Below are 20,565 nucleotides of genomic sequence, written 5' to 3'. Positions count from 1 at the left end.
ATGCAAGATACAATAGAAACTTTCTACCGATGCTTCGATTTTTAATAACTGTATAGTTATTACTAACACCAGAAAACGCCCTTATAAATTTCAAAATAAATACTAATATTTTATATAAAATAATAGATATCATTAGGAACATCGACAAGAATTACAAAGTCTAGTAAATGTAGAAAGGAAGGAACGTTAAAGCCTTTAGTGCATCAAGATTTCCGAATTTCATCTCGTAACAGGTCACATTCCAGTAAGAGGACGTAGAAATCTCAATTTATCTCTACAACCAACCTACGAGTCGTTTTGGTTTTTCTTCTGATTCCATTTTCCCGACGAACATTTTCATTCGAGCTCTGTGCAAAAATTGGAATCTTGAGCGACGATCGATGAAACTGAACTATTCATGCTTGCGAACACTGCCTCCATAGAAATATGTTCCGCCATCGCCATTTTCTGATCTCTTACGTCTTACATATTGCAGGCAATGAAAAGCTAACTTCGTTAGATGTCTGTATTACATTGGCTTGAAATCATCCCATTGTAAAATAGTCGAAATCACGATAAATGTTATTGCTCGCAAAGAAAGACGTAATTCATAAAATAACTGGCGTTAAAAATTATGGAATGCAATGAGAAACTATTGGACGATTGTAATATTGCAGGTAAAAATGTATAACTTTCCTGATTTATTTCATTTTTAGTAATTCCTAACATCAACTTGCAACCTTAATGGACTGAGTTTTTCTCTCGGAAACTTAATTCTCTAGCACAATATGTACTAAACACATACTAATGCTTTAAGTTGACGTTAAAAAGTAATAAAAATAAAACAAATGAAAAAATGGTAACTTTTTATTCCGTTACAGTACATACATTATACCTATATTTAAAATAAGGAAGATCGTTAAAATTGTGCAAGTTATGTAATTGATCGAATCAATATTCTCTATAATATTTCTTTGTATTTCTGTTTAAGAAAGTCGAATTGACTGACTCTGCGGAGACTGTGTCGGTTCTAATTTTGCAAAATTTAATATTGAAATAGATTTATCAACAAACTACACGTCAGATTAAAACCAAATTTAGTATAACTTTATAGTGTACATAGACATTTATTGAAAATAGAATGTACATCAATGTTTCATTAATATATCATACAGAATGCAAATATTGACGGTATAGTGTACGGTGCCGTTTCTGACCCACTGTAAATCTCCGTCTTACTGTAAAACCAACCACTGTAATTCCATTGTGGCAAAGAGTTAAGCAATATCGCAAGCATTGTTAGTTATTTTGATGATGGATCTTCAATCCCATTTTCTTACAATAATCAAGATTCCATTCTGTTTCGTTTGTCGGGATAACCGATAGAGACCTTACAAGTTTGCTGCTGCTTCTGGAATACGCTGTGTACGTATGGCGAACGTTGAAGCAAAATTGTTTGCGAAACCGAACTTTGTTATCCCCGTACGGTCGACATCACTCGATATAGCGAGGTCTACCAGCCGGCAGATTGTACAATTTGGCTTTACGCGAACGAAAACAAATCGATTCGATGAAACCGAGCAGTGAACGCAGGTAGAGACGTACGCCATTAGCTCCTCGTTTAAATAGTTGTATTAATTGATTGGCCGCAGGAAAATTGTTTCCGAATGCACGCTCGAAGCTGCCGGAATGTTTCAATTTGTCGATTGCTCGTTTTACTTCGTACGGTTACTCTCGTTCTTCCTAGACTCCTTCGCGTTGGCCTGATAATATGTATGTATTCCTGAACCACTAAAAATACCTGTGGATTATACCATAGTGTCTTCGTGAATATGAGAGCCTGGAAATTACTACTGAATGTTTAACGTTGCGGAAAAAAATGTAATAAGATAACATTTATAATTTTTTAACATCTGATAGAGCAAAGACACTACTTTAAAATTTTACAAAATCAGATGAAGGCAACTTTATATTGCTTTATACGGTATTGTGTATAGTTACCTCAACGCCTTGTCTGAACGCTATTTAAAGAAAACTGAAAAATGCTGGACAATGATGTTTGGTATATCTTGCGTTCAGTAAAACAACTGACAATTTTATTCTTGTTTCTTTGATCAATACCTTCTTTTGGATGACTTACAATTGCCTCTCAATTGCTTCTAACTATTCTGTTGAATTTAACTTCTGTAGTTTTATTATGGTTTTTATATAAATACAATGTGGAGCAAGTGTGATACAACCTCGACAAACTTCTGAAGAAATTGTTTCTCGTGTGTCGTCAGATTGTCCATGCAAGACGTACCAGGATCAACGAATAACTCCGCCATTTTGTAATATTTCTACTCTTAAAAAATTGGAGAATGAAGCTGAAATCTACACTTATATCTTCTGAAACCTTAAAAGTTTTCATTTGGTAATTACCTGTGAAACGAAGTTCCCAAACTTTACCAATTTTTACACGCCTTAGGGTGGTGTACCACGTAACCGTTGCCAAATAAAACTCACATGTAGCCTTCACGATAACATGATCCAACACTACGTCAGGAGTTCACGACTTAGAGCGTGTTCATTATCTAATCCTCACGCAGGAGCATCGGCGAATGTTTTAGCAACGACTAGGTGAAACTATTAGACGAAACCCATGTTGCCATAACTTGTCGTAAGGTTAAACTCGGGATATGTTGTTTCTCGGGAGTATTATCCTCGAACTACGAAAGATTTCATGACGAGCTTCTTCGGAAATTCCTAGGAAAGATTGAACGGAATAGTTTGCCTTCGCTCTGAATTACCGTGGTCGGAAATTTAATTAAGTTATTATCATCCGTGCTTCTAACATGTTACGTGCTGAATGCAACAGACGCCTGTGCCAGCACATAATTGAATATTCAGTGCTTCGTGTAAAATACATTGAATATTTAGCACCTTCTTCCTTGTGCCGAACAAAGTGCGTTAACGAACGAAAGGAAACGAAAGAAAAAAATCTTTGCAAACTATATCCTTTACGTAAAGTAACATTGAGGTTTTTCTTCACAAGAAAAATTGAACCATCATTGATTTTTGTGATTCTTAACTACAGAACAATGAATAATGCGAAATTTTTCAATTATTGTATAGTTTAAGGCTCATAAAAGATACACTTTTCGATAAGTTAGAAAACTTTGAACGTACCTTATTTTCAAGACTTTCTACAAAATTTACAATTTAATTGTACAGCTGAAATAAACGATCGAGAGACTCTAATTTTATCAACACGTGACATCACTAACGTACTGTAGTATCGCAGTAATAGGCTGATTTTCACAACCTTTACCAAAAGAGTAGTAGATAGAAAAACATTTGATGCGTATTATACTTCTTTTGTCAGCAATCGTACATACCTACATAGAGGATAAAAAGAACCGTCAAAGTTGAAGATGGATAAAAATATTCTCCAATATGTCAGGAACTGTTCGTTTTCTACTTTCTTTCGTTTTAAATTGTCCTCATTCACAGTACCTATCTACAGAAGAGTTAATTTATGTTTACATGAATATTTACAATCATTGAAAAGTTACTAGCCCGTTACTAAAATCATCTCACATATCATCTGTGTTATCAGAGATAATATGACTCGGTATATTCTGATTCGTTAGGTCTAAATGAAGATGTATATATTGAACCACTTCCTCACTTAAGTCTGACACATTATACATTCATAATTCCCTACCAGGAGACTTTCACCCATAAATGTCCATAACTTTTATGATCGTTAAAAGCTATCTCACAGACACGCTGAACGATAATAGCTCAAATTTGGCTATCTTTGGACATTGATAGCTTTAGAAGTCCTAAAGTTTTGGTGTCTTTGAAGATTTCGACTTCAGAGAGTTCTTGGAGTGTTGAGAGATTCCAGATATCTCGAAAGTTTCGAGAGAATGGACCAGCTAATTTACAATTTCATCCTTAGATCGCTTGAGACCTTACCAACATCATGATTCTTCAAAACCTTAATGTACCTGAATTTCGATTAAAAATGATATATTAGTAAAAATAAAGAAAAGTAAAAAGGATAAAAACGTTTCCTCTTGAGCCTGCTAAACAGTAACTAGCAGACTCTGCCTTTACCTGGGGGATATCCGAACAATCGGCGAATATTAATTGTGGTGTTAACTTCCGTTAATTATACACATGAGAATGGGAACAACATTTATTAGAGACTAATAGTTGCCAAGAGATGCTCGCAGGTCACTACTAAGTTCTAATCTCGAGAACAATCCTCTTGACCCTTAAATGCGTAGTGTTGCCATTTAGGAACATACCTACAGTCCCTAATGAATGTATTATTCTTCGAATGTACATATACCCTTACTAACAAGGCATAGATTATCGATATATGTAAATATTAAGAAAACCATCTAGATAAAACCTTGTGGCATAGCACTAGAAAATTAAGAGCTTTTACATTAGACAAGAAAGGATTTCGTCGTCGTAAGAAATTCTTTGCGTAAATAGATTTGTATAGGACAGAAAGATGAAAGCTCTTAATACACACCGAATTGAATTTTTCACTCCGAAGTCGATCTTGTAGGCAGATTCAATTAACTATGGAATCTTCAGTCCGTGTCGCCACTTGGGAATTTTTCTCAAAGCATGCCTTCAACGCGCCATGTGAGATGCATCTCGGAGGAGGATCGATCACGGTGAATCGCAATTACGGCCGCAACGGCGGGAGTAATGTCGCGCCGCAGTTTTCCTCCGTGTGGAAACTGTTCGGTTACCTTTATACGCAGTCCCCGTAGCTTTCTTGCTAGTTCCGTGCACGACGAGAATTTCAAAGCAGTTATTTTATGTTAAGCAGAAAAATAACGTGACAGGCTGCAGATTAGCGGCGTGTGTTCGTGACGAAAATTAGTTTAAGGGGCCACTAAAATTGGGCAGGCTCGATAAACTTTGAAATAAAAATTGAACCATCGCCGTACGGGGGTTAAATGGGGGAACAGTTTTCTCGCGAGGTTTATCTTGTTTCGTTACTCTTATTGCTTCCATGCCTGCCCACGATAAGAACGATTACTTCGCTCGCGAATGATTGCATTCTTCGTAATTTGAAAATGATTTAATTCTACGGGCGTTCTTGCTGAAACGAACAATTTCTACTTTTCCATAATTTTAAACAGCTTTAATTCAGGGTGTGTCATCTATGAACGAGCACCTAAATATCTCCTTTATTTATAGTGATATGAGAAATGTTTCATACACAATTTGAATGGTTTCATAAAGGAGTATCGGGAATAGAACATTTTTTTATGGCCATTTTTTCCAATTTTTTTAAGGTGATTGATATTTTCTTGTCGGAGGTCATATACTCTTTTCTAGTCTATCTTATAGCACGTATTAACTTGTAACTTTCAGGTAACCTTGAACATTGGAAAAAATAAAGTTACATATTACTTAATCAAAAAACCAAAGTTTTTCTTAAAACTTATTGGGATGATTATCGTATCAGGCAGATTCAGAACGTTTGGGTAGAAAATACATTTCTTATTTAATATTTTTTGATGAAAAGATTACCTAGTTTTTTAACACTTTCACAAAAAAAGAGGTACCAATCAACGAATTTCGATTAGTTTTCCATTCCATTATTTAACCATCCGTATAAGTTTTAAGGTAAACATCAGTTTTTTTATTTTAGATGCGTGGATCTAAAAATTTCAGGTACACCGTTTGGGCAACCGTGTTTTAATGTCACAAGCATTGCTGGTTTTGGATATTTCAAAATTTATATATATTAATAAATCCCAGACTGTTTATTCTATGTATGATAGGTAGGCTTTTACAAGAATCCTGCAAAAACGTTTTTTGACAGCATTTATATTATAATATACCAACCCTTAAATCACCAGTTCGAAAATATTTCCTCCAAACAGTATCGAACCCTGTTACACGGAACAATGTCTAATAGTTGTAAAATACCGCTGTAGCCAGATAAAATTGGGTTAACGAGCGATTCGAAAGTTTACGGCAGGCTTTATTTTCTGTTTCCGTGGCGCGCAATCTCGTCGCTGAATTTCTTGTCCTCGGGTGAAATGCATTTCCAAGGCCGTTAAAATGATTTCGTAGATAAAATCTGTCATTCCTGGGACGTAACGTCTGGCGATTTGGCTGCTTTACATGCATGAAATCAGAATTTTATTCTCCCTCGTATTTAAAAGTTTCGAAAAGCTACGACCTACGTAGCTCACAACGTCGACGGATTTACCTTTAAGGCGATTCAAAAGTAGACATTCTGGCGAAGACGTGAAACTCATGAAAAAATAAGTACGATGGGAACGAAAGTGCCTACTCACTGTAAATATGAAATAAATTTTGTATAGAGTTACAAAGTCACAACGAACATGTTACTCGAAAACTGTGATATGATCAGAAAATTTATTGTCTATCTCTAGGTTACAGACATGGATGTTGATATGGATTATAATAATGATATAAATTTGCATAATAATAATAATATATTCTTATTACAACCACACCAGTTTAAATAAAATATTTCCAGAGAATGCTACTACCTCATAAATATACTAGAGATAACCATGCAAATTTTGATAGCCCAATTTATAAAAAGAAAAGCTAAACAAAGATATGGTTTTATTATGTTATTAGAACGAAAACTGAGGGTAGGATAAGAAAAAGCCATAATGATTACAGCCACATTATTTTGCAATTTTGTAAATGTTGCGACGACCTAATTAGCGAATGATTAATGTATTCGAATGATAGTATACTCAAAGGTTCGGTGTAAGTACCTTCCCACAGAACTTGCTGCACATTACGTAGGAGTATCAAACAGTTCGCGAAATGACGCTGCCATTTTGTTTGACGAAGTCACAATGCGAAGACGACGAGTTTTCGGAGTAAAGTGAAGTGTTCTTGTTTGAATTCTAGAATTTCATTTTAGTACTCGATTTTATACTCTTTAATTTCGCTGGTTCACGAAAAGTTGTTCCTTAATTAATAGAAACTCTTAATTTCGGGATACGTGCAAATATCAAATTTTTAACAAAACTGGATTGGAAAACGAGTGACTGCCTTACAGTTCCGATGTGATTCCTTTAATCTTTTTCCTATTTTCCCAATATAAAAAAAGCAATTAAGGATAATCTATTGACAATCACCTAAAGCTGTAAAACAGGCTATTGTAAATGGGTTCAGTTTAAAGAATGCTAGCTTCTACATGCAAGATTTAGAGAGGTAGAAATATAGATAATCTTCGTTAGTGGAGGCATATAATAAATCTCCTCTGATTCATAATTTGCGTTTTACTAAAATTATCCGCGAACTTTTTGATATCCCACGGTATATAAATGCAACGAAAATATCAAAAACTTTCGAAGAAATCGGCAACGTTCAGAAACTTCAAAAGTGAGTTCCTAGGCTAAAGTTCGGCTAAACGGTATTCGTATGATCAAGGTTCTACCGTATCAATCTCAGCCTACCTCGCCCCGCCCTATTATCATTCAATTGCATTTCTAACACCGTGTCGTGACTATCGGAGCACGAAACATCAAAGAAATTGCCGCGCGCGACAGACGGTCGTTCCTTGACCGCTCGAGGTGGCGGATTGAAAGAGGAGCACCAATGAACGGTGCTCGCGGTGTAGGTACTCTCTGCTCCACACTCCCAGAGTATCGTAAGATTTCCGATGACGTCGTCCACCACGTTGCCGCGGCCGTCGTCGTGTATCCCATGATCCCCTTGACGGAAGCTGCCCATTAGCCGGGCAATGATGATGCCAACGGACACCCAGGTCACCCAGCGTACCGAGCAGAGACCGTCACTGACGATAGCTTACTGGACTGGTCTAGCGGATCGTCTCCAGAACTCCTATCGCCACGTCGTTCGCCATCCTCTAACCGCAGCCATCCTTAGTCAGCTACCCAGCCAACTTCCGGGGTCAGAGCAATTGGACCATCGTTCTTTTACCTGTGATCGACCGTTTAACGAATTTCTTTCCTTCGTTCTTGTACGACGAACCTTTCTGGACACCACCACAATCGAGCAACCTGCCCTCTCGACGATTTCTCGGGATCAGCTAACGGAAATTCGCCGCCGTTCGAATCCCTGGACCGGCGACGTAATTGACTGACCCTGGTACCTAGTGTTCATTCCGTTTTCGGTTCGTTCCGATCGCGTCAGCCGCGGTGTTGGAACCTGTTCGAAGCCAGAACTTCGCAAATCGACGATGCGTCCCGTGCACCGGACCGATTAACGCGTACGTGCCCAAGATACAGATGCGCTGAAAGGCAGAAGATCCGTCGGCTGGAACCAGTGGATAGCAGGGGCGAGTGATTACTTGGCTACCTGTCGATAATCGGGGAACGCGTCGTCGCGCGAACCGTCTCGGTGTGATTGTCGTAGCCGGGTGTTTCGAGGAAGGTGTGATTTTGTGATTTTTTGGCTCGTTACGGAAGAATTGCCGACAAGTGAATCGGAGTAGAATAGTGACCGATTACAGGTAAAGTGGATCGTGAAACGATCAGCAGTCAGAGAGAGTGACGAAACACGTTGAATTGATCGTGTTTTTGCTTCATGGATTCGGAAGAATTACTTCCCGGTGTGTGATCCCGGGCGTTGGTGTCGCATCAGGAAAAGAAAGAAGTGTGTCGTTATGCTCCCCTGCGTTTGAACGTACACGACCCCGTGCCGCCACGATCGGCCAATTAATCCGACCGAACGAATGAATCTTTTTAATACGCAGTGACATCAAAAGCGATGACTAGCGATTACGCTAGATCCCGACGTTGTTTCGCTACGCACGTATCCAGGGAATATTCCGCGAGAAATAGAGGATACAACCACGTGCCCCGCATGGACCGGTATGATTTATTCCTTTATTCTTCGCGTACAGTGAACGTTAGGTTGACGAAATTTTCTTGTTGAGATTTTATAAGGACCTACTCAAAACATGGCGGAACGTGACCGATGAATCTTTAGACTGCCGACAGTTGTCCATAAAAATGGTGACATTTTTGCTGAAAAATTTATGTATGCAGGGTGAACCACGAATCGTGATCAGTAGGGATTACTCTTTATTCGTCTTGAAATCCTCTAACAGATAGGCGTAAAAAAATTATAGGTGTATTTGCAAAAAATTGCAGGTGACTAATATGGATAATCGGTGTTCCATTGTACGTACGCATAAATGAATTAGACTTGGAGGGTTGACTAAAAAAAAATACAAAAGTAAAGATTATGTCCATTAAAAAGAATAGTCAATATTTTTCTCTATTTACTAAACTTCATGTAATAATATGAAGACAATAAAACACAGTGTATCTAGTATCACAGAAGATGAAAATATTGTGAATTGTTTGTATATAAAAGAAATAATAACAGTTGAACCACCTCCAATATCTGGAAATAATTGAACAGATCCTTCAAACATTTTTTCACCTTCTCAGTCTGTAGTTTGTACATAAACGAAAATATTTGTTTATATTAATATTTTTTTATATATTATTTACCAGGAATAGTATAGCCAAATATTATTTTTTTTTGGATTAGCATACGTTCTTTAAAAAGTATTTTTTTTATGTTTTAACTCCTTCACTATGAAATGTTAACTAATTCTGAAATTTAAATTCTTGTGTTTATCAAATAATGGTTGACTGTTCTTTAATCTTGTGTTCGTTATTCAAACCTTCTTATCCCGATAATAATGGTGCCCACGCTAATGTAGGGTAAGTCACGTAATTAGGTGGACTGTAATACCTGCTTTGTTGCAGACAAGAAGGAAATAACGATGAAAGAATATTTAACGAGGCATCAGAAATTATTTTTACTATATACCTTCTTTGTCTTGCAAATAAAAAGTTAATGGTAGCCAATATGAAAATCATTTCACTTTTATTTCTTTATGAAGCTAAGAGAGAATTGTTCGAAATATTGTTTGATGAGAAACGTAATCTCGAGTAAAAAATCCTGGAAGTTTATAGACGTAAATGTTTCTATAAAAAGTTATTATTAGAAAACATTACGCCATGATTCTTGGAGGGATATAAAAGAAATTATAATAACTGGATCGCGGATTTTACGCATTTATAGCATAAAGGAATATGTGAAATACTATAGAAGACAAAACTTCAAAATTAACTTTAAAATTGTTTCACGCTTTCAACCTTTTTATTCGCTTATTAAAGTATGTTTCGTTATCGAAGTTTGCGAAGGAGCTAAAATTATTTCCAAGCTGACTGAAACTGTAACATTGAAATTGTTGGGTCTAGCTAAAAGTGCACAACAATTAATAAATACCTCTGTTTCCTTCTTCAAATTTATGTGACTTCAAAACACTGTGAAGTTAATATTAACCTGTTACACGTTGCAAATCATTGTAAAGTTCAATAATTTTTAGGTAATTTAAACAATTTTATCACAATTGATAGATAATTAATATTCAGTACCTTATTCGATGTCTATGGTGGAAGCTAGTGAGAAACACCCTGTACAAATAAGTATATATAAAAAAATTCACGAAATATAATTACAATGTACAATATCTGATCGTGCTTTCTATAAAATTCGATTGAATGCGGAGGAGAGTTTCGCATATGTGCGCGAGCCACTTATTTGCCATCCCTGTCTTATGGTATGGTACCACTGAATTCCAAACGATATATGAAATACGTACTAGTATGGGACGAAGAGGGCGAAACAGTGGGAAAGAACCGGCTAAAAGAGACCAAAACAAAAGGATAAAGAGAAAGAGAGAGCAAGCTAGAAAGCCGCATAAGGCGAGGGGAAAGAGAAAGAAAGTAAGAAGAAGACGCAAATCAGTCGAACTCGAAAATATAGAAGATCCATCCGTGGAAGAAGCTAAACAGCCGAACGGACGACGGTTGATAATAAGATGAAGGAAAACGGTTTATGGACGGTGATCTGTATGCTTTGTTTTGTATTGGGCCTGAGCACTGCACAAACATCGCAGCGCTGCCCTTCGCACGAAGCTATCGCGCCCTGTTCCTGCACCGTGAAGACATCCGGCTTGGACATCGTATGCGAGTACACGGACTCGATCCACATCGTCAAGGCGATAAGCGCGCTGAAAGGGAGGGCCAACACGGTCATCTTTTACCTGAGACTCAGACACAACAGCTTGCCGAAACTACAACGTTACGTGTTCCTCGGTCTCGATATCCATCACCTCGCCATCCACAACAGCAGCCTCGCAGTCCTCGAAGAATCCTCCCTGAGCTCCATCGGTGAGTTTCTCCGTTTTTTATTAAGACTAACCGTACCGAGACTTTTATATACCTATTTGTACTCTATTTAAAACCGGTCATTTGACCGGCGGTCGGTACGGTTAGTGTTAACATTTCCCAATTACATCAATCGTTGGCGACTGATCGCCAGGAATTTTTGCGGTCCAGAACTGTTTTCACGTTACAGACTCCTCTCGATTATTGTCTGGCTTGTTCTACACGATTATTGTCCAGGCGCCATTCTCATCACTGGAGAGGGGGGGGACTCCGCTTTTGTTGCCGAGGTGCAGAACCATTTCTCCCTGTGCGATTATTGTCCCGGCGCGCGGATCCGAGCTCGGGACAATAATCGAGAGGAGTCTGTACACGACAATTTCTTTCTGAATGGAGAGCTTGTCGTCTCGAACAACGTCTATGTTAACTTTTGTTATTATTGCGATGAATCGGACGTGATTCTAACATTTGTCCACGTTTCGATGTCACATCTATGTATGATATGAATGAATCGGTATCCACAGAATATTCTTGAAATCGAAACACCTTTTTGCTCTTTGATATATGTTTACAGTATTGACATTCACTTGTTTAGAACAGTGCGTTGATTTCTCAAGGCCGGTGATTATTTTAAGTTAGAGGATGAAAGACCTGCCGTGGGATAACACACGACTTGTATGTCGTTCAAGCGACAAAAGGCGTGATCTTCAGCTTGGGCTGGGAACTGATTCCACATACGGACAGTGTATTCATCGGATCAGACTCTGTCCGGTTATCACTTGTTTCGGTGATTGCAAGGTGGCCCCTTAGAGGGTGATTCACGCCACTTGACCATACACTGTTGTCGCTCATAAATACTCTCGACGCAAAATATTACAGGATCACGAAATTTGTCAATGAACAATGTTTGTAGATCGACAGCTTTTGGGCGAAAATTCCGTGACCCTTTAATTTTGACGCCGAATATATTTGCCCAACATGTTAGATTCACTTTACTAAAAGGTATACAGAATGTTTGAAAAAGATTCAATGCACAAATATTTGCAAAGGCTTCCTCTCAATAATGATCATTTATCGAAAATTCCTAAAATGAAAGAGGGTGATTATCCTTTCGATTGGAAAGTTTAGAACTTTTTTCTACACCAAACAGATTTAATAGCTTTGAATTGAGAAATCATTACGAACTTTTGAATTAAGGAGTATTCTAATAGAAATTTACAGAGATAACTGAAATGTTTTTTGCAATACGTGCGGTTGCCAATGTATGAATAATGACTATATTCCGGCTCGTATCAATAAACTCCAGAACGAAGAAGCTCATCTTTATTTCAGGTGTCAATCGACACGACACCGTCGCATTAATTCGTGATCCAGATAACGCAATTGTGAATCGCAGTTATACTACAAGAGGTGACGATGGAAGTTCGTGCTTCATGACGTATTGAAGAGGGTCCGTCTTAATTCAATTGAACTTTTGATGTCAGTGGGGGTCCGTGTTCGGTTCCCTCGTCACAAGTATCGATCAATAAAGTCCTCCTGCTTGATTATTAACTTTTGACTGATATAATTAATGACTATTTTCTGTAAAAGGGACACCTGCAATTTGAAAATTACTTGTGTATTCTAAAATTTATTTCAATAGGGATTAAACAATGTTTTTATTATTGTTCATAATGAAAAATAGTGGTAAATTATGATAAAAATATATTAAAATAATTGACACTCAAAAAATATCGTGACAGGTGTATAAATGTGATGCAATAGCAAAATAACAAAATATCTTACATTTAATCAAAATCATTGGTCATTGATAATATAGTATCGATAAATTATTCATGTAAAATATCACGAAGTGTATTGTATTTAAACAATTTCACAAAAATTATACAGAATGTGTCCACAATAATGGCAACAAAATGTGTAAACATGTTTAAACGTGGAATCGAAACCGTCCTCAGACCATTCGACAAGCAAACATAAATCGAAAATATAGAATGAACTTTTTTCGAAGATTTATTATCTAGAAAATCAAATTCGAATACGCGTTAATTATTACGTTTACGACATATGAAGGTCAACACATTTTTACTCAGAATTTGATACTTCATCGATCAATAGTGCAAAAAATAAGTCGTTGAAATCTTTGAAATGGCTCCACCCATAAAAAAGCACGTACCTTAGAAGATGAGCCCCGTGATGTCATTTAAGTTTCATGCCTCAAAATTTTCATCAAATGTACCGTTACCTCATTATTCGACGTGATCAAGAGAGCTGAGACATCCTGTATCATCTATGTATAGATTGCTGATGTTACATAGTGGATTAATTGAAAAAATTTAATAGCTTTGCGGCATTCGTTTTTTTTTTTTCACAGGAACCGGCTTGACGCAGCTTGATCTATCGCAGAATGCTTTGCTCTCGGTGCCATCAGTCGCGTTGCGAGATCTTCATCATCTGCTTCTACTGAACCTGAACCGCAATAAAATCAACGCCATCCACGAAAAAGCCTTCGAAGGTCTCGACACTCTTACAATTCTTTCTCTCTACGAGAACAAGATTTCCACCATAGAACCCGACGCCTTTAAAGGACTGCACAAGTAAGTTGAGGACAATAAATATAAATTTACTTATTTCAGCTTGTTCCTTTCATAATCTACAAATTTTTATATTTAAATTCGAAATTTTTAGATTGTTAGGAAGAATAAGAGATAAAAACCGTAAATAAAAATTTGCAAGAAGAATTATGCAAAAAAATATCTGATGTGTTATTTAAAACTGAATGAAACAGGCAACATTCAAAATTAAGTTAAACTAATGTTGTCCGTAACATTCAAAATTTACGAATACTTTTGTCGCTCATCGTACATCAAACTGCGAATACCTGTCGGCAATATGTAAATCAAGCATATAAATTACAGCAGAAAACTAAGGAGACTAAATCTGGGTGGAAACGAGTTGACCAAGGTGCCAACGCAATCGTTGCTCTCGCTGGATATGCTGAAAAAATTAGAGATACAAGAGAATCGAATTGCCGCCATTCATGAAGGCGATTTCGAGGGTACGCATATATTTCTCACGTTACGTAATTGAAAAAAAATCTTTAATTTAAGTGTATTTAAAATTGACAAGTGCACACAACAAGATACAATATATTATATGCTTTTCTTTTATAGACTCTGACCGTTCTGAATTTAAAAAAAAAAATGAATTCATTGTAAACTTTGACACGAAACTTTCGATGGTAAAATAATAAAATGACGTTAATTTAACATACTTTCATACAGGGTGTTAATAAAAATGTGCGACACTTTCACAGAGACGTCTGACTCGATGTGTTATACTATTTACAACAATCGATTCTCAGCAGATATACGAGATCGATCGACGACCTAGCTAAATTTATGAATGAAAGAAAATCGAATGAATGACACCAATGCGTGAAATTTGTTCTATTTTCTAATCGAAGCCTCGTACGCAATTTCATCATTCTTGCTTTTCATCTTAACTTTGCATTTAGAATCCACTCTGTAAAAGTGTCCCGCATTTTTATTAACACCCTTCATAATCTGAATGATAATCTAAAAGTATAACGTCTATGCAAATAAGACATTACTTACGTGATTCTGAAAATAATAGTGTTGTGTTTAAAATTTTGAAATGTTTCATGAGAATGATAGTGACCTTCTAATATCATGTACAAAACAATATTTCACTTTGCCTCATCATTTTATTTTGTACCAGTTTTTCTATTCCGGAATTTCATTTATTTCTAAATAACAATTTAAACAAATTTCATACAGAAAATTCGTTCGATAATGGAATAGAGGAAACAGTTACTATTAGACGTGTGGAATTGATCGTCGCGAAAATAAATGTGACAGACAGCATCCGATCAAACGAATCGAAATCGAATGAGCCAAAACTATTCGATCGTGTAAACGATCTCCCTTTGCAGGTCTGAAAAGTCTGGATTCGTTAGTATTGGCGCACAATCAGCTCCGTGAGGTACCGGCCCGTGTGTTCTCCCACTTGACGCAATTAAACTCTCTGGAGCTGGACGGAAATATGATTACCCACGTGGATCCGGACGCGTTCATCGGTCTCGAGGGTAAGTCTAATCACGGTCTGATACAATTCCTTTACGCCACTGTCGTCATGCCTGGCCGACGTTTCTTGTCACTTTGTTTCCCTCGTGATCGAAACAGTAATTTATGAATTCGTTTAAATAAAACTCGAATTTTGCGTGGAAATCGATCGTTCGATCATTCACCCAGGGACTTAAACCGGTATGATTTTGATACCGGTATTATGGCATCAAAGCTATATCGAAACGGATATATTACCGAAAACCGAAATAAATACCGGTATTTTTTCGATTTCTATAAGGGTAAGGCTTATATGTATAGGATTATACAATAGGGCGAAGGTTCATATTAAAAAGCATTTTTTATATTTCGACAAAATAATATAAAAGTTATTTTATTAACGTTGTTAAGAGAATTTTTTTTAAAGAGACCATTCAGGTAATAAATATTTCACTGTATTTAAAATTCTTTATGCGGCAAGACCGATTTAGTTAAATAAACAAAATAATTGATTACTTTTCAAATTGATAGAAAACAAGATTAATACAATAGCTTTTACGGTTTGCTGAAATATATACACGTTTCGGCATGATGTGCTTTGAACACTTCATACGAACCGACTGTCCATTAAATACTCACAATACAATTGAGAATTTCATAGTGCACTTTGCATGAACATCGACTCGATAAGCATAATCTGAAATTATTCGGATTTATAGGGACATGAATATTGTATAGAACTGTTTGAACATTATGGAAACTGAATTTCAATGTGCAGGTGGTTGTATGTAGAATTAGTATGTGAAACAAATTTGTGGTATTTAATTCTTTCTACTCATAGTATTTCCAAACTAATAACACTTTTTATAGTGTAAATCAGATATTTATAATTGATGAAGAAAGATTTCTTCGTTAGAAAAAAATGTGTCACCAATCAATGTCTATTTTACATTTAAACATAAACTGCAAACATGAACAAATGACACTGTCTGACTTATCGAGATTTCCCTACCGACATATTCTTTAGATTCGCTGGAGTATATGTCTGTATTATCAAACTATAAAGCAATGGTAAAACGGAATTACATGATTCTTTTGTAACAAAAAAATTAACGATTTCTGTTTTGTTAAACTTCAGTTCAACCATATGTCCCCTACTTTCAAAAAGGTATACAGATTGCTGCAAACGCATAAATTACAAGAAACATTCTCGTACGACCATTATTCCGTGAACGTCACGGGGTCGAACAAATTTCAAAAATACTCTGCAGAAAGTTTATTAGGTCGCGCACGACTGTTCCGCCTCTCGTTGAAGTTTTGTATGCTAATGTAATGAAGTCGTCCTCGTTTGGGGTCCCAACAAGTTTTGGACTAAATCGAACTCGAATTATTAGACTTTGGATCGACGCAACTTGCAGTTCGCACTTTGAAAAATGAATTGTTCGTTGACTCAGTCATCTAGCTAAGTTTCTAAGGTCTGAAGGGACGTTCTAGTTATTTTATGTTCTTTATTTTCAATCTAACTTTTTAAGATTCGAAAATTACACACCCAACTACACTTGGAAATTTTTATAATAGAGATTGTTTAACCGAAGGGGGCGGTGAACAGAAGAAACTTTGAAAGGGGGCAGTGAGTCAAAAAAGTTTGGGAAGCTATGGCTTAAAGAAACTAGTTTGGCGCTCTGACAGGTGCATACAGTTGAACGTAAATTATATTGAAAAAGTACAATCTAATACAGACGAAAATTGATAAAATAAAAAAATGTATAACACAAACAGTAACAGTCCTCGTATTATCACCGTCTGTATTCCATGCAAGTAGAAATAGTGGATACTGGTTAGACATATTAGTGAATCGTACACGAAGCGCGCGTACAAAAATTGATTTTTTGAAAAAAATTGTTCCCTTAAAAAATATTATTTTCTTCTTTGATGTTCTCCATTTTTTACTCTCTTCTTTTTTTAATATACTTTTGTGCTCTTCAATTTTCTTAAGCAAACGCAACTTTACTTTGCGTCGATCTTCACGCTTATCTATTCTTAATGAAAGAAAACACACTTAGCTACCAGTAATTCATTTCTATCAAGGTGAACATAACTTCAAAACATGTAAGATGTCAATCAGCTGACTTGTGATTTGAAAAATTTACTTGTAGAACTCTACTTGTTTTATTAACATTTTACTGGCCCATAGCCTATAAATAGGGTTTTAGTTTCAGTGCTTATAGATAAGAAGCCTATTAATTTACCCTCAGATCATGGTTAAAGAGGAAATTGTTACGTTATTCTATTAGAATTTTTGCTATTTTTCTTGAATATAATTTCTTACTGTGATCATGGGCGTAGCCAGGTTACCAGTCAGGGGGGGAACAAAAATATTAACACATCGACTGCCACAGTGAAAAAGGCTGTACGTAGCCAGACACACTTTATTTTAAAGTCATAAATCGTTGAAAATGTATGCGTTTTGTTAATAGAGGCTGTAGGTCGTGCTTCATATTATACTGCAATATTAAATATTAGATAAAAATTTTGTAACACTGGGAAGGGAGGGGTGGGGCAGAATCTAATTTTTTTCTTGGAGGGTGGAGCAAAATCCACTTTTTTCCGTCTAGGCGGGGCAAATGCCCCCTGCCCCCCCTTGCCCCCCATGATTACGCCTATGACTGCGATCGAACTGTTTAATAATAGTTCCTCGGCTGTTGGTCGTTGAATCTAATGAACCTGTTAAGAAACTTGTCGCTATTGTGCAACAGAATTTATTCGTACTAGTAACTCGTAACTTGTAACTTATAAAAGTGTCGCTAATGGAATTAGTTCAATTATGCAATTGAGGCCAGATCAGCCTTTTATAGAATCGGCATTTCACCGCAATTAATTTTCATTGTGCCACATGTGATTAATTAGTAAACAATTCGCTCGTTGTAATGTTATCGACGCGATTCGATACATGTTTAATTTTCATTCGATTTCAGAGAACCTGCAGTATTTGAAGCTGGGAGATAATAACTTGCATTCGGTGCCGAGCGATGCGTTACGCCGTCTACATCGATTACGTCACCTCGATTTAAGAGCCAATAACATCACCGTGCTCCCGGAGGACGCCTTCACCGGATACGGGGATTCAATTACATTTCTGAATCTCCAGAAGAACATGTAATTCCCTTCATTTCATTAAACATATCGGAAACATTCTAATTTACCCCTTCATCGCTAGATGCATTCTCTCTTTCTCTCTCTCTCTCTGTCTGTCCATCCAGGATAAAGGTTCTGCCGCCGTTGGCTTTCGAGAACCTGAACTCCCTGGAAGCGTTGATTCTCCAGAACAACAAGCTGACGCAAATATCGGAAGAAGTCACCGAGAATATCGTCGACACACTTCGAATGATCGATATCGCAGGTAAATATGAGCGTTCTACTGTCATTATCCTATAATTGTTTCGATGTATCGACAGGTCATCTATACCCGAATGACACAAATTTCGGTTTGACGTCACGAAATCAATCCTCGAAACAAGATATACAATCTATTGAATTATTTAAAAGTGAATTATTCAGAAACGTGGGGCATTTCAGATTCACGAGTTACAGCCGATCAGGGATATGAGGAATCACTCCTAATTAGAGCTTCCTACTCACGCTTACATACTATGAATCTTGTATAAATTATAGAACTACCTACCAAGCTATGATCCGATGTTATTACGTATAGTGACTCTAAACAAACTGTCAGAGTTTGAAGACGCACTCAAATGTTTAAAAGTGGAGTCGAAGAGTACTTAACGAATACCCTGAAATTCGATATGATAGAGGCCGTATATGCTCTGGAATTTATGCAGACTGTTCCGAAATAAGTGTAAGTCCTTGAAAAGGGTGTTCCCTGAGGTGATTTAAAACAACTTTTACCCTACCGAAAAAGTTCTCCGATGCTCTGTTAACGAGTTATTAACGAAAAACCCTGACCAATCAGAGCGCGAGTCTGCCAACTGAGCCTCCACGGTAGCGCCTAGCCAACGTTACCGCAGGAGCTCAGCCGGCAGACTCGCGCTCTGATTGGTCAGGGTTTTTCGTTAATATCTCGTTAACAAAGCCTCGGAGAACTTTTTCGCTAAGGAAAAAGTTGTTTCAAATCACCCTAGGGAACACCTTTTTCAAGGACTTACACCTATTTCGGAACACCCTGTATAGTGAGGTCGTAAGTAAAAGCCTTAAATGTGGACATCGATAGATTTATCTGCACCCAGGGCAGTACGTACGCATCTCGTAAAAATAGTATCTAGAAGTCATTTGTATTGTCATTTCTTTTGTCTTCCCCAGACAACCCGTTGATCTGTGACTGCGAGTTACGCTGGTACGCCACCTGGTTGATGAATCTGCGCGACAGATTCGACGAGAAGATGTTGAGCAAGCAGACCGTGTGCACGATGACGGATGAACACCGGGAGTACGCGCTGCAAAACATACCTCTGGAAAGAATGGGTTGCGTGGGGAAGAACGCTGGTCGGACCTCCTCGTCGGCCGCTGACAATCGCGTCTACGTCGACACGATGCTCCAACTGCTGACGGTTTTCCTCGCGGTGGTCTAACTGTCACCGGTCACATGACCACCGACGCGCCATCTCTCGGTTATCGAATCCGTTTCCCCTCGTTTGCGAACGCGTGAACGCTATCGACGGCGGTTTTCCTTTCGTTCCTATAAAACATTACTTATCGGATGAGTGTCATTGTTTGCCCCCATCAGCCTAGACGGTAATCGTGCCACGATCGCGGAGACGCGGCACGATTCCACCGGGCGGGAATCGGTCTCTCGAAGAAATTGTCTCGACGATCGTCGAAATGATCGAAGTGATCGGAATCGTCTAATTTGTCAGTTTATTTTTTTTTTTCGAAAATTCCTTTACCGACGTCCACGATTCCGATGAGCACGTGTGTCGGTTGAACAGGAAAACCCGTGATACGATTTATCGCGCGATCGTGACTGCGAAACGGGGATATCGGGAGCTGGTCGATTACTGGATCTGTACACGCATATGTGAACCGTGTCGATATATCAATGAACAGCTGTACATATTGATGTACCGTTCGGTGTATCGATGTGTATTGATCGATACACGGATGCATCGATTGATCAGTTGGTACATCGATTCGAAGAATTGGTAATTTGTATTTGTGACGGAATTAATGTTTCTCATCATTATTCGATGTGTTCGATGCCCTTCCCGGGGAAATTTTGAAAGTATAATGGTTGTCGATAGACACGAGTGTGTATTCGGAAG

The 20,565-nt window shown here is 37.5% G+C and overlaps 1 protein-coding gene across 1 annotated transcript; it reads left to right on the top strand.

The window, feature by feature from the left end:
• Positions 1–10,753: 10,753 nt before the first annotated feature.
• Positions 10,754–19,946, top strand: LOC107188425 (slit homolog 1 protein). The gene is made up of 7 exons (XM_015576719.1): positions 10,754–11,210; positions 13,579–13,801; positions 14,123–14,262; positions 15,160–15,312; positions 18,265–18,445; positions 18,550–18,689; positions 19,607–19,946. Exons 1-7 carry the CDS (start codon positions 10,859–10,861, stop codon positions 19,873–19,875), a joined length of 1,458 nt encoding a protein of 485 aa, XP_015432205.1. The 5' UTR covers positions 10,754–10,858; the 3' UTR covers positions 19,876–19,946.
• Positions 19,947–20,565: the final 619 nt, after the last annotated feature.

Source organism: Dufourea novaeangliae, unplaced genomic scaffold (assembly GCF_001272555.1).
Source record: "Dufourea novaeangliae isolate 0120121106 unplaced genomic scaffold, ASM127255v1 scaffold124, whole genome shotgun sequence".
Classification (NCBI taxonomy): domain Eukaryota; kingdom Metazoa; phylum Arthropoda; class Insecta; order Hymenoptera; family Halictidae; genus Dufourea; species Dufourea novaeangliae.
Note: the sequence above shows the minus strand (reverse complement) of the source record. Positions and strands in the feature narration are given on the sequence as shown.

Coding starts and splice junctions, on each gene's coding strand:
- LOC107188425 (XM_015576719.1), top strand. CDS start 10,859: ATGAAGGAAAACGGTTTATGGACGGTGATCTGTATGCTTTGTTTTGTA. Junction 14,263..15,159: donor TCATGAAGGCGATTTCGAGG/GTACGCATATAT, acceptor CTCCCTTTGCAG/GTCTGAAAAGTCTGGATTCG. Junction 15,313..18,264: donor CGCGTTCATCGGTCTCGAGG/GTAAGTCTAATC, acceptor ATTCGATTTCAG/AGAACCTGCAGTATTTGAAG.